The following is a 14,787-nucleotide window of genomic DNA, read 5'->3' as shown; positions in this document are numbered from 1 at the left end:
ATCCTTCACCAAAAAGTCTGTTAGTATTGATAAATCTTTAAAACAAATAATGCATATAATGCTGAATTTGAGGGGAGTTTTCTGGGAGATAGAGTAAAATGTTAATGCAATTTTCCCGGGGGATTGAATATCTTGATTTTTTTTTCCCCCAACTGATCCAGCATGGTCTTTAGGATGTGCCACAGAATCTCTGAGTGGCAAAAGATCTTGTACCTGTCAATAGGGAATCTGCCATGGAGAGAAAGTGCAGCAATCTTCTATGTTGTTGGTTTGATATAAAATAAAATTCCAGTGAAATAATGATGGGAAAAGGAAGTCTTAAATGTAGTGTATATCATCCTCACATAGTTCAAAAGCCAACTATTCTGCATTGCAAACTCTGTTCTCCTTTACAGAACGTGGCCTCCTTTTGCTCCAATGCAGAAAGTAAATTGATGAATTTGCTACAAAGAAATCTCTTGCTTACACCCAGTTTAACTAGAAGATGTGGCTTGGAAAGTTCCTCTCCTTCCTGCAGCTATACAGATAATAGAAGTTTGGTAAGCTTCTGGTAATTATCATGCTGTGTTTATACTGGCAGTGCATGCAGTAAGTATTTAAGCAAGTGTTATACCTGTGGTGAATGGTCTCACTTCTGCATCCACTTCATCCAATCTTTTCAGGGCAATGCAAGCTGATTAGAAGCTTTCCCTGTGTGGGGGGGGGCTTAGGATTATTCCCCAGAGGAGCCATGAGATAGATTATCCTTCCTCCAAACACTATATGAAAACTTCCCCTTGTGGCCTGTGTTTCCACAACATACTTTTAAGTATTTTGAATTTGATGTTAGTAAAATGAATCCTCTTTCTTTATGGATGATTTAGTGCTTCTTTGGTCCCACTGTGAAGATTATCCTATGTGCATGTCACAGAAGGGAAAAATCTTGATCTGTACATGTTTATTTCAAGGCATTCTGCAGTTCCAAACTTTGTTGAGAGAATTTACTTCCTGGTCTTTTTATAGATAGTGTTTACTATTTCTAGGATTTAAAAGGGAAGAGATGTCACCTGGTAAATGTATTTTAGCAGTCTTGACAAAAATTTATTTAAATAGTACTCAAGTTTCCTATGAAAGCTGCTGGTGGTGAGTTGCTTCTGATGTGGAGTACTGAGCAGAGTCAGAACAAAAATTTTTCCTGCTATGAGTTGCAAGGGAGGTGGAAACACTCTGGTGTGATATCAGTTCCTGGGGATTAAGTTTAAGCTTATAATGCATCCTTTTCTATTTCAAAGAGATGGCTAATGTTTAATTCTGAAGGGTTAGTTTATATATTTTATAGACTAACTAGTTTATATTTGTATTGTTTATTAAATATATTAATCATCTTTTAAAAGTGAGACATTAAGTGTATTCTCAGGCCTGTGCTTGAAAGATTGGCTATGCAGCATCTGTCTTGTGTGTATTGTTATCTTCAAATATTTTGGTCTATGTTCTGTCTTAGTTTTTCTTCATTTTTTTCTCCTTTTTTCTTATTTAACCAACCATGTGTGGAGGACATAGCCAAGGCAGTAGAAGACTTATGAGTGCTTTGATTTCTTACTATCTAGCATAGAAAAATTCCCATACATTTTGCTTAGCTCTTAGAAACAAAATGTAAATGTACAGGTGAACAGTGTTGTATCAGTCATCAGCACTTGAAGGAATCACATTAATCATCATCAAGAGATACCAAACTAAACTTGAATGGGCTATGAATGACGGTGTAGTGTTTTTTATATGGGGCGGGGTGGGAGGTTCTCCATTTTTTGGAAGGCTTTGAGGAAGTTCATGAAACAGAACATTCTATTCAACATAAAACTTCTCTTTTTACCCAGATCTCTTCTAGAATTGAAATGAAGCATCCAAGCCCATTGTCAACGAGCACACCAAATATGGAACTTGTTACACCAGGGTCAGCAAAAACACCTTCACCTGCTACAGTTAATGAAGGCCATCTCAAAACCAGCAAAAAGAGAAAAGCTATGGACTTCCTCAGTTGCATACCTGCCCCTCCACCACTGACACCAATATGTTCAGTAATTTCTCCATCTGTTAAAAGAGCATTTCAGCCTCCACGAAGTTTGGGTTTACAGCACAGCAAGTCACCTAAAGAGACAGATCAGAATATTGGCCTTGTCACCCCTTGCAGAAAAGTGAGAGAAACTGTCCATCTTCCTGACGATGACCTGGTTGCTGATGAAGAACTGGCAATGATTAATACACAAGCACTCATGAATAATTTACCAGAAAAAAAGAAGATGGATTACGTAAATGAAATTAGCAAAGCAACAGCTACTACTTTATCTGATGATGTTTCATCCAGAAATAGTTCCAGGTCTACTGGGGATGCAAATAACTCATCAAAAGCAGTTCTGAAGTAGCAGAGGCTCTTCAGAAGAACTCAAAGGAACCCGAGGACTCATCACCAGCCCACAGAATGCTACCAAGACCAAAATCCCAAAAATGCTGCTAATGCACATGTACAGTGTTGTATATATTTAAAATTAGAATTATTTTTACACTTTGTACATTAAAACTTGATTGTATTTAATAAAGTTCTATTACAAAAACAGACTCATTAAATAACACTTCATTTGCAAAATAGTTTAAAGTTTAGTACACTTGTCACAAAGATGTATTGTACAATAGCATCAGTGTGGCTGAGGGTTTGATGATATTTTGTAAGGCATTGATTCTGTGTTCTTATATTACAGCAGGATCTTGGTTTCAGTCTAAAGCCATCAGTTTTGTTACCTTCTGCAACATTAGAATAGTTGTTTGGCTGTCCAAAGTGGCACAGGGCATAATAAAGAATTCTCTTATTTTCACCAAACAGAACACTTTAATTCCAAAATATTGCTCTGCTATTCTGGCACAGTTCTTGTACTTTTCTCCTCAGATTTCCATATAGCACTAAGAGAGGTTTAAAGAATACTATGATTATTTGATTCACAGCAAAATGCCGCACAGAGTTATTATTAAATAGCTCCTTGGTCTGTGTTTCTGCTTCAGCTGTTCAGAGCTGCTCCTGTAGCCCTGTTCCCACTTAGGAGTTAATACACAGAAGCCTAACACTAATGTTTCCTTTTAGGAGCCTCTCCATCTTGGGATCAGTGAACTCCTATGTCTTGGCAGGATGAAGAGCTAAGTTTGCTCTGTTGAAGTGTTTTGCTTGCAGGCTGGAGAAGCTGTTTTTGTGTGAGGTAAGACCAGCATGAATCCAGTCAGTGGAGAGAGGGAACAGCATCAGATCTTGCTACAATCTATTGAGCTACTTTTGTCATCATTCACTTTGCCTCTGAAAGTTCCAATAATGCTGTAGGCAAGGTAGTAGATACAAAAAGTTTATACAGTCAGATTTAAAACATTAAAATGGCAATTGTGTGGGGAAAGAATTGGCCACAATGGCCTTAAGACAGAAATGAGTTAGGAATGTTTATTGCTAGTGTCAGACTATGATGCAGAAAAAATATACAAAATGTGGCATGTGGTAGAGCCCGGTGCATTTCACATATGCCTGGATGGATGTTCATGGAGGAAGAGAGAGAAGACGGAGTACAGTTCGTACTGGGTACAGTGCTCGTGTAGAGCTGTGAGATCATGGTCCAATGTCATTTAAAGATTGGTAAGAAATAGAAGTAATTTAGAAATGTAGTAGAAAAACAAGAATAAAAAACAGTTTAGAAAAAAATGCAAATCTAGAGACTCTTGTACCCTGATAATTAAAACACCGAGGAATGCACATCTTCAGTTAAATGTCACATTCGTACGTGTCATGCGAGGCCTTCTCCTTGGGACGGCAGAAATGTGGGTGGGATGGGGACTCCTCATCCCATAAGCTGCACTTGCTCCACTGTAGCTTCCCTCATCCCTGCTTGGTTTTTCAGACTGGAGAACACTGTGGAAGGTAACATTGTGCTCGTACTCTTCTTTCATCCGTTGTATCTTTTCCCGAGGGACATGATGAGTATTTCTTCTGTAGAGTCAACAGTAACAGAAAATACAAGTATTTAGCTGCCTGTGTATCAGCAGTTATCTTCAGTTTGCTGAAGTCCCTCATAGGTTCAGCATAATAGTTCTGGTCTCCACTGATCTCTTTCTGGCTTTTTTTTTATAAATCACCACCTACTTCTTAGGAATATTATTATGACTGCTGAAAAATGTAACACCATTATTTTTGGGAGGCAAACGGGACATGGGAAGTTGACAAATGTCCAAAATAAGAGTTGTGTAGAAGACCTGTGTGGTATTTTATACAAGTGTTGCTGTGTTTTAGCACTAAAACAGTCAAGGACTGCAGCCCGACCAGACACTGACACAGCAGCAAGGGCAGAGGTCAGAAACCACTGTTGCTTTGAGAGCAAGCAGGGAAGCATCACCTGTTATGTGGCTCAGGCTCCAAATGACAAGTCTGAGAGGGAGGGGAACACAAGGCTCAAACATGCAGGGCTTTCTGGATAGAGTAGCTAGAGAAGCACCAACCATGACCCCTCTACAACTTAGCAGGAATTGTCTTCTCAAAAACCACCAGGAATTTCTGTTTGTGGGTTTGCAAACCCCAAGTATCTTTGGGTTTGCCATTTAGTGCCATTAAGGTGCAGCTTGTGCCCCAGTGAGTGTATGTGAATTAGCTTTACAATGCTGCTGTGAAAAGTCAATGTGTGTCAAATATGTAATAAATTTCAAGTTAGTCAGTAGCTCTGCCTACAATGATCAGGCTGTGCCCCTGCACAGCTCAGGCTGGTGGTGTCCTCACCTGTCCTCAGGCCTGAGCCATCATCTGCCAGGTCCTGCCTCCCCCTGCAGCCGCGAGCGCTCTGGGCCTTGGCCCTGTGCTGTTTGTGTCCATCACACACAGACAGGAACAGCACTAATTTTTGACTAGAGCTCCTGGCTGGTAGAAGACAAATCCATGCATTGCAATGCAGTGCCCATGCCTTGTTTTCTTGCTCTAAGCATATATTCTCTTCTGGATTTGGTGCCTGGGAGAGCACTGTAACTCACTTCACATCAGGCTGGCTAAAGGCTGGAAAGTCAGCCTGCACTAAATTTTTCAGTGACTATAACCATTAACCCTGCAGTCACTGGTCAACATAACATCCTTAGAGCCACATTCAGCTGTCTATATATCCTACCACATTGTGCAAAGTGTTTATATCCTTTTGTGTGTGTTTGTTAAGATCTTTACAAAGATCCTCTAGAACCCCGTTTCTTACCAACTGTCCCTCCATGCTGCAGCAGGAGAGCATCTGTTATGGTTAGATTCTTAGGGACAGAAGTCTGAATATTGGCTGTAATACTTAGATTCGAGTTTGTGCCCAAACAAAAGAGATTGCTGCTCAAAATACAGAATGTAAATCAGGGCTCCTGCCCCATCAAGCTTGCAGCACAAAAACATGCTTCAGGGCTTGTTGTCTTTTCTACTGCCTGACTCACTTCAGGCTCTTTCAGGGCTGAATTCACTACAGACCATGTACTCAGTAATGGAAATTTTCCAAATCCTTCTGTGTCATTTACCAGGCTACATTCTTCCTTATATGAAGAGGAAGAAGGCTGACCTGAGAGCGTGTCAACAAAATGAAAGAAGCTTTCTGTTCCAGCAAAGAGAAAACTATGTACCTTGTCAGTTCTTGAACATTGAACTTCCAGGGTGTATCTGGTTCCTGGAATGTAACTTCATATCTGTTTTCATGTGCCTAAAGAACACAAAGGTGACATTATGAAACTGCACTAAAAGAATTGCCACCTCTGCCAGAACTCCTGACAAGAGACACCAGTGCGTCTTCAAAGACTCTGTATGGTGTGTTTCTCACAAGTCATGAACTACAATTATAAATCATATCTTGATATATTTGTCAACAAATAGTTTGGGAACTGTTCAATTCATGTCACTATTGGGGAAGGGTATGATGCCCTCATCACCAAGAAGTAGCAGGGCAGGTTCAAAGACCATTAATATTTTCAAGTTGTTTTGCCTACACTGAGTTACAAAGCTGACCAGCTAAACAACTACATTGGCACCTCTGCCCCTACTTCATCACAATATCCACCCTTAACTATAATTAGAGAACTATGGGAAAACTGAAGTAAATATTTTTAGCCATGTAAAGAACATTTTCAGTCAGATCAACCTGTAAATGTCATAGCTAGGCATATAAAAGCAATAAATCAGAGCTTTCCCTACCATCATCACATATGGCTTCATTTCCCAAGCATGGATGTTGGTATTATCAATAATAACCGGGCTTTTCCCATTCTTCATTGCTTTGCGTGCTGCAATGTAACACATTAAGTAAAGCTAAAATATATTAAATAACAGAGCCAGGCCTTACTAGCCCTACAGTGTCCTTTCTTTGCCCACTGCTCCCATGCTTGGCTCCCCACCAGACCTGGATTTGCAGCTACCACCCAAATGGGAGCCGAGATCAGTGCCCAGCAGCTCTCCTGGAAGGGGTGGTGCAGCCTCTAGCTGATCTGAAGCTCTTATAGAACATACTTAAAAGAGCCAAAAATTACTGTCATTTGCAGGAGATCCCTGTTACTTCATCTCAAAGTATACTTGCCATCATTACAAATTCCTTCAGAGCACAACCTCAAAACCATGATACATGGAGTAGAGACCTGGATCTTGAACTCAGCCTGCAAGTTTTCTTCCTGTCTATCATTACATTCCCACCCCCTTCCAGGTCAGGACAGATACCTAAGAAATTAGAGGCAAAGGCTGCGGTGCCTATGCTGCAGGGAGCAGCTGCTGGGCTGGTGCTTGAAGGGTATCAAGGTTCAGCAGTGCTTCCTCTAAAATAACATCAACCAACTTCCAAAATGTTTTCATTTACAAATTTCCCTTTTATAAGTCAGAAGAAATCAAATCAGAAGTCGTAAATGTATTTTTTGGCCAACACCCCATGTACTACAGTGTATGACACCACCTTGAGGTATTTTATTCTGGGGGCTAAGTTTAAAGACAGCCTGAAATGCAAAACTATTTTGCACAGCCCCTGGATCGAGTTCAGTCACCTCTTTTCTGGTTCCACTTGTGTGCATCCTCTAGGAAGTCAGGCTCAAAGATGTAGACACCATTTTCAACAAAGAAGTCATCAGTACTAAGGACTACGGCACTTGGGTGATCACGTTTCAGCTGTCTGCAGGAATAAAAAAAAAATGAAAGAAGGATTAGTACCTGGTAACACCCTTTAAAAGAGACCATTAAATCATGAGCTATTTGAGTGCTTCATTTGAAAAATCCCAATTTAAAGGAACTGGAAGTATTGCAATCAGTAGATGGACATGTACGAAGAAAGGAATGGAGCTTGAAGGTGTGGCCTTGATTTCTTTAATTCAGCAGAGAAATCTACACTGGACTACCAACATATGAGTCTTTAATCTTATTAATATATTCAGCTCTCCTTCTGAGTTATCTGAGAAAGTAGAACTGTAAAGAGAAGAGGAAAAAGAAAAAAAAAACAAAAAAAAACCAAAACAGTTACCCAAACCTGCTTATCGAGGCATGGAAGTTGGTGTCAGAAGACAATCTGACAGTGGGAATTTTGCTACACAGATTTCTGAAGACAACCCAGAGGAAGAATTTGTCATTTAGTAAAGATGGTCCAGAGAATCATCAGTTTGGTTTGAGAGGCTTTTTTGGCTCTAAAGCAGGTAGCACTTTTAAAAAATTTTAATTTGCAAACAAGTATCTGAGTGATAAGTCAATATTTTGTGTTATTTTACGTAATTTTATAGTTCCTATCACTTGTCCCTGTTTCACTTAAACCTCCTCTTGTAGAGTTGAGTAATTTTTATATCTTCAGCTTTTGAACTAATTTAATAAACAAATCTGAGTTTCTAAAAAATATTTTATAGACAAATTTGCAGATCTATAAAGCAGACTGCTGTGGTGAGTGGTACTGGGCAATGCCACTTCCCTTCACACAGGCCTGTGTCCCCAGCAGTGCTCCTGCAGCCAGGGATGCCATGGGGAGCAAGTGTGTCCTGCTGGACACTGACCAGCTGCCTCACAGGCAGCCACTGGCTCTTGGAGGTGGAAGGAAGTGCTGCCTTGTGTGGATGTTTAAATATGAATTATTCCTCTGCAAGTCCTTAGAGACCACAAAAAAAAAAAAAAAAAAAAACACAAAAAAAAAAAAAAACCACCACAACCTTAATGTATGATTGTGTTGCCATTTGTGTATAATGCAGAATTTTTTGTGTCCCTAGACAGAATTGTCCTATTTTTTTTTTTTTTTTAGCAATCAGAGAAGAGTTGAGGGAGGACAGGGTCTCTGCAAGGAGTCAGGGAGAGCCCATGGCATTATCCCTCTATCTCTCAGAATGTCTTGGGAGAAGAAAGAAAGGTCAACCAAGAAACCCTCTGTCTCTCCGACATGAATGCTGCTGCCCTGCTTTCTCACACCACACATGGTCTACAGCCCCTATGATTAATTTCAGCTTTCCTAATAAAACACTTCTCTTTCCATCTCCACAAGTTACAAAATAACCATTTCTCAGTGTCTTATCTACATGGTCAAGAGCAAGGGAAAATGTGTCTCCAGGTTATCAGCAGAAGAACAGGCACACAGACGGAGAACCTTAATTCTGTCACCCAGCTCTGTTCCAACCATTTACTCACCAGCTGCACCTTACTCTGCCTGCAAGCAGCAGCTTTTCACTAGGACTGCAGGGTGCATTTAGCTGAATAAAGGTCAGCTTCTGACTTTGCTCTGTCTCCACTGTAACTTCTACCATCTGCACATTAATTAATATTATTTTGTGGTGGGGTCCATGCCAGCAAGCTCCATCAGTGACTCAGTGCTGATGGAGCCAGGAATGGGCTGTACCCCCTGTAAAGCATCATTCAGCACCTACCTGTCCTTGTCTTCTAGCCCCAAAGGGATGTTTTATTCACAAAATTACTGCTGATTCACAAAAAAAAAAAAAAATAAAATTAAGAAAAGTCATGTTTTAAACTGTTAGCAAACAGTAAAATATTGCTGCTTTAATTGCTTTAATTATGGCCTCAGGGGAAAAATTCTTATAATGAAAAGCACAGCAACACCTAATGCTTATCTGGTTACTGCTGTGGATAACCTGATATATTCAGGTTTCCCTATATTTCAGCACCTCACCTTTCCCACTGCTTTACTCATTGCAATTTCTTCTCTAAAAGAAAAGGACTACATCTAAAAAGATGACTGCTAAAATATGTGTTGTCCCTTTAGCTACTAAAAGGCACATAAAATGTGCACATTAATAAAAGATCTCAATACTAATTTTTTTTCTTGCTCAGTATTATTGTTTTAAAATGTTCTTAACAAGTGCAAATTTTAAAATCCATTTTCTTAGCACAAACCTTACTACATTTTCAACACTGAGAGCTTTGATATTAACCCTTAAGCAATCTAAACTGTAGGTGAATATCTGTAAGCTCAGTCTATGGTACTTACATTAATAATTAAAACAGATAAAACTTGTGTTTCAAAGGAGGAAAAAATATGGGACAAAATGGGCTGAGAGCTATTAATTAGTGTAACATTTGCTGTATTCATACCAAATGAACTCCTGCAAACAGCATCATAAGAAAACATGAAGTGGGAAAAATAAACCTTCTGTTTATTTTGGTGGTTTTAACTTTTAGCCTTCCAAAACAACCAAACTGTCGCTGAAGTTTACAGCTGTTTTCTGTAATCCCTTCCATATTGCCCACAAAGCTGAAAAAACTCCTATTTCTTCTCTCCCTTATCATTCCAAAGGGCACCAAGAATCATGTGTTCTTTACAAAATGAGCTTTCCACAATCTTCACAGGACCTCAGGTTGGTTTAGAAGAAAAGTCCTGCATAATCACATCAGGCTCTTAATCACTGTAAGCAATTAAAATGACTGTATTTTAGAAAAATACACACCAGCTATGCAAAATGGGAGGCCTTGAGATCATGGTTATTTATGAATAAATCTTGAACTGCCCTGTAAAAAGAAAATTGCCCACTGCTGATAGATCAGTAAGTGTAAAGCTTACCAAGGAGGAAAGAAAAATGCAATCTCTTTGCAAGATCAAAGGACACACAGGAGTTAAGTTAGCATTTTTTAAAGAAGCCACTGAATTGGAAGCACTGCATTGTGACAGGCAGCACCTGTGAAAGGTTCAGTATTAATTTGCTTTGGACACATAATTGCACAGTGCTACATGTCTTCATCTTGCAGTGGATATGGTACCTCCTTCACCTTGTAGAGGGGTGAGGAGAAAAGGGTTTAAGGAGATTTATTTTAGGCATAGGAAACATCCCACATTCTCTTACTTTCCTATCCTCTGTAGTTTCTGAAACAGCAGCAAACCTTTCTTTAGCAAAGACAGAGCATAATGCATTTTGCATCCATAGGTTATCATACTTTTCCTTCAGAAAACTTGAAAACAAATTAATTTCTGACAGCAGATTGGAATAAACATTTTCAGTGCTCAGAAGGCCACAGAATGGAATATCAGAGACCAGAACATGTATGTCCTGGCACCACATGCAACCACTTGCTCCGGCCACTCTTCCAAATGGTAAGCATCCCGTGGCATTTCAAAGGTGTCTAAAAGCCTTTTTTTCCAGCAGGAAAGCAGATCTGTGAGATCTGGAGCACGTGCCCAGCGCTTGGCACTGCCTGTTGCATTTGAACAACTCCTGGTGCCCCGAGAGCTTTGTCTGGCCGAGCTGCCAGGTGCTGCTGGCAGAGCACAGCCCTGCCTTTGTGTCTCACCCCGCCGGGGTCCAGACACGGCTGTTTCCTAAAGCACCAGGCTCGTGTCCTAGTTCATCAAGGCACTCGGGAGGCTCACCTGAAGTGGTTTCAAGCAAAGGTAAATGTTTACAGTGCAGTGCTGTGTGGAGGCAGGAGCTGCAGTTGAAATCCATGAACCCATCAGCTGCAGTTCTGCAGCGGGGTTCGGTGCTGGGAACGCTGGGAACAGCTGGCCCAGGACTGGAGGTGCTGGGATAAACCGGGAAACAGCAGCAGAGAGATCTAGAGAAGACACAGATTGTGCCAAGCAGTGATGCCTCAGTGCCATTTTTCCCCCTCCTCTTCTGAAAGATTACTCGCTCTGCGCTTCACAAGGGAGTACAAGAAGAAGGTCATTTCGAGCAATAAATCAACAGCCGTGGCTGAAAAGTCACAAGTTTGATCATGCCCAGCCTATAGTGCTCAAGTTAAACTGCTGGATAAGGGGTCAGGTGTAAGCTGAGCTGTACAGCACAATGTACTGCTGAAGAGCTGGAAATGCAGCTACTGTGCAATGCAGTTTGCTGGGGAAGCAGGTATGAGTGTGTATATGGCTCACCTAAATTTTGGAGGCATTTTCAGAAGTATAGCTGCCACTGTACCCCAGATAACCTTTTTCTTAGCAGTTGCCTCAGTGTGGTCACAAAACCTGCACTGTGAAGTCAAGGACAATGTATTCAGGAGGAGCATGTTCAGCACACCTGAAGGAGGCTGATGGAGATGTGACTCCCAGCTGCCCCTTCTCCTTTATTCTTCCGTGCCATTCAGTGAATGGTTAAAGGTTAAACCTAAAATATGTGCTTCAGGGAAGCTCATCCTTAACAGTGAAGCTGCTGGAAAGATGTGAAGCTTGGTAGTGAGCAGACCAACTCCTCATCCTGGCTTGAATACTCAATATGTCACACGTGGGTCCTTCACTGTCTTTACTAGAAACCAAAAACCAGATCTGAACTGATCCTTGCCAGTGCAGGGCTGCTCTGAGCTGGGAGCAACCAGGATGAGAAAATAATTTTAACAAAAATGCCATATCTTACAAACAAGCTTATAAAGCTGTATCCAAACTCTGCTGAGCGACACTGAAAGGTCAGGGAAACAAGCCATGGACCCAAGGTTGTTCCTATGACTGTGTGATGAATAGAAAAGGGGCCTTTTGACTTCACTGGGTTATCACTGGGTTGCTATATCACCAGAGATAGCATTCATGGTTTGTGATTCATGAGCACTCTAAAGATGTAGAGTTTGTGACAGAAACACAGAAATACTGGCTGATCTGCAGAAAGAATTAATGTAGATGTGTGTGAAAACACCAGAAAAAAGAACAGAGCAAAGGCTAAAACAATGGTACCCACTGACAACCAAGATCATTAACAGCAATAAAACTGGGAGAGGTCCTGTTTACAGCCCCCAAGGCCAGCACTCAGCTGGGGCCCAGCAGTGGTGACCTGCCACAGGAAAACCTGTGCTCTGAGAGCAGGAGGATGGCCAGCAGGTCACACCAGCCTCTCCACATCTGCTTCCTTCCGCTTGTTCCAAGAGGGGCAGAGAATGAAGACACCCAACATGGGAAAATTAATATAATGGGGGGGAAACTCACTTAAGATTCATAAAGTACCAAATAAGGAGAATTCACAACCAAAGAAATGGCAGTATAGGAGCTGTTGGCTGGAAATGGCAAAGCAGACCTGGCCAAAACCCACCCTGTCACCACCAGCTGAGAGCAACCCAGCAGAGAAAGTGAGGATGGGACAACTGACAGTCCTTATCTGCTCTGATTTTGAGCAGATCACCTGTGCACATTCATCTTGACACATGCAAGTATTAGGTTATGATATTGTGAGTGAATAAAATCTGAATTTATAATTGAGTATGAATTGAATTTATAAAATGAGTTTACAGAGTGCTTTTGCAAACAAACAACCACCTTCCTCCTCCAGTGGGAGCTTGCATTGAGATCTGTTGCAGTCATTTTTTGCAAACTTTCCCCTGTGCAGCACATAGCATTTACCAATACCAAAAGTATGCAGCGTGAGAACAGCCAAAGAATTCTCTTGGTACAGTCCTTCATAATCTGGACAGGGTTAAAGAGAGATACTAAATGCTGCTTTTTGATCTGTGTGTGGCTGAACAGCTAAACACAATGATGTGATTAGCAGGGGCTAGAAACAGTAAGATATTCTAACCTCCATCTCACAGAAGACTACTACAACAATACTTGCAACTGCTTTTGTAAATATGTTATTAACAATTAACCCTGTGTTTTGACCTAAAAAGTACAGGTAAGTTCAGTTACTTACACTGCCTGAGAATATGGTCCCAAACCTTTATGTTCTTACTGTGCTATGAGAAGACCCAAATCCCCCTGAAGGAGCAGGCCCACACTTACACAGCCTCTTAAGGGAGAGGTGTGTATTTTGGGTGTGAGCAAAACATAGCATTTGGCAATTTATAAAAGAACTTTGTTTGCCAAAGGCAGAAGGCCCAGTGGAAAAGGGAAGTGTTGTACTAAGAAGAGAAAACTGTAGATGAACCCAGCGTATCGCACAGCTTTGTTCTGCTACCTCTCACAGCAGAGCCCTTCCTGTGGCAGCCCATGATCCCAGCACGGGCTCCTCAGCCCAGCAGAGGAAGAAGACAGGGAGTGTTCCTCTTTTGACAGAGAGTGGGTGGCACTGGGAGCTACATGATATCAGACTGTGAAATTTTGTGATACCAATCTACAGCTCCATGGTCACACCAACTGCAGTGCTGCTTCCCAGCACTCCCCACTGTGTTTTTCCACCTATTTACAATCAGCTTTTCAGATGCTGGAGAGTGGAGTGGTCGCCTCTACTCATTTTATACACTACTAAAGCTCTGACCAGGAGCGAAGCATATTACAAAAACAGAAGTCAAAGTTGCCAATTTTCAGCCAAAGAGGGGAAGTTTTTTGTCGTGATTGTGATTAAACACAAAAAAACCCAAATCACAAAAAAAAAAAAAAAACCAAAAAACCAAAGGAAAAAAAAAAAACAACAAAAAAAACCCCAACCCAACCCAACAAAACCAAACCAAACCAAAGCAATCAACTAAAAATAAAAGAAAAAGAAAAAGAAAAAAAAAAATGCCATTAAGAAAAATACCGCCTAGGTCGGGACGATCAGTCCATCTCACCAGAAGCATCCCTGCAGGTACCGCTCGCTCGGAACAGGAGCTCGCACAGTCCCACGGGCAGGACACCAGACACGGCCGCAGGTGCCAGAACAGCGCAGCCGGAGCGGGCCCGGAGCCGGGGCGGTCCTGGACGGCTGCGATCAGCCGAGGCTCCCGCGGGGCTCCCACTGCCCCCGACCCCCGCGCAGCGCTGCCCCGGCGGGCCCGCAGCGAGCCGGCACACGGCTCCCAGCGCTGCCCCTCCTGGCCCCGGCCGCTCCTCCCGCCCGGCCCGGGCCGGGCACGCTTACCTGGCCAGGGTGCTCTTGCCGGCGCCCGGCAGCCCCCGCAGCAGCACCAGCCTCCCGCCGCCGCCGCCCCGCGGGGGCCCCAGGCTCAGCCCCCCCAGGGCCCGCAGCAGCCGCTCCTCCACGGCCGCGGGGCCGGGACCGCCGGGGCCACCGGGGCGCGGGGCCGGCCCGGGACGGGGGGCCCGGGGCAGCCGCTCCGCAGCCCGGCCCCGGCCCCGGGCCCCGCCGCGACCCCGGCCCCGCGGCCCTCGGCCCCCGCGGCCCTCCATGGCCCGGGCGGCCCAGACTTTGCCCCGCGAAATCGAAAGCTGCCGCCGGCGAGACACGGGCAAGGACGGGCGGCTGCGGCTGCACAGCCAAAGCGCTCAGCTACGGCGCTCGCTGCAGACCCGGAACTTTGGCCGGAGATACTATCTCCAATTATTTAAAGTCAGGATTATTCCCCAAATTCCCAAAGGCAGGAAAACACAAGGCAGCGCTGACAGCGTTCCAGTCCCAGGTGCTGCTACTGTGTTTTGGGAACTACAGGACAAGCCCGAAAGGGAATGAATCATCAACGCCCCAAAGAGAAGT

General features: G+C 42.9%; 2 protein-coding genes across 5 annotated transcripts in view; one reads left to right on the top strand and one right to left on the bottom strand.

Moving 5' to 3' along the window:
* The window catches only part of BRCA2 (BRCA2 DNA repair associated), a 36,947-nt gene extending 34,355 nt beyond the window's left edge, over positions 1–2,592 (top strand). For all 4 annotated transcript variants that reach the window (XM_072930139.1, XM_072930145.1, XM_072930148.1 and 1 more), the window contains exons 27-28: positions 396–539; positions 1,854–2,592. In XM_072930139.1, the coding sequence (XP_072786240.1) occupies positions 396–539; positions 1,854–2,399 (690 nt within the window). In that variant the 3' untranslated portion in view covers positions 2,400–2,592. The remainder of the gene's footprint in view (positions 1–395; positions 540–1,853) is intronic.
* N4BP2L1 (NEDD4 binding protein 2 like 1) lies at positions 2,500–14,759 on the bottom strand. The gene is made up of 5 exons (XM_030285414.4): positions 14,215–14,759; positions 7,036–7,160; positions 6,203–6,291; positions 5,638–5,714; positions 2,500–3,994 (listed from the first exon to the last, which is right to left on the bottom strand). The coding sequence occupies exons 1-5, from the start codon at positions 14,481–14,483 to the stop codon at positions 3,766–3,768; spliced, it is 789 nt and encodes a 262-aa protein (XP_030141274.4). The 5' UTR covers positions 14,484–14,759; the 3' UTR covers positions 2,500–3,765.
* Between the last annotated feature and the right edge of the window lie 28 nt (positions 14,760–14,787).

The sequence above is a fragment of the Taeniopygia guttata genome, chromosome 1, assembly GCF_048771995.1.
Source record: "Taeniopygia guttata chromosome 1, bTaeGut7.mat, whole genome shotgun sequence".
NCBI classification, from domain to species: domain Eukaryota; kingdom Metazoa; phylum Chordata; class Aves; order Passeriformes; family Estrildidae; genus Taeniopygia; species Taeniopygia guttata.
The sequence above is the reverse complement of the archived record's forward strand: the minus strand, read 5'-3'. Positions and strand labels throughout refer to the sequence as shown.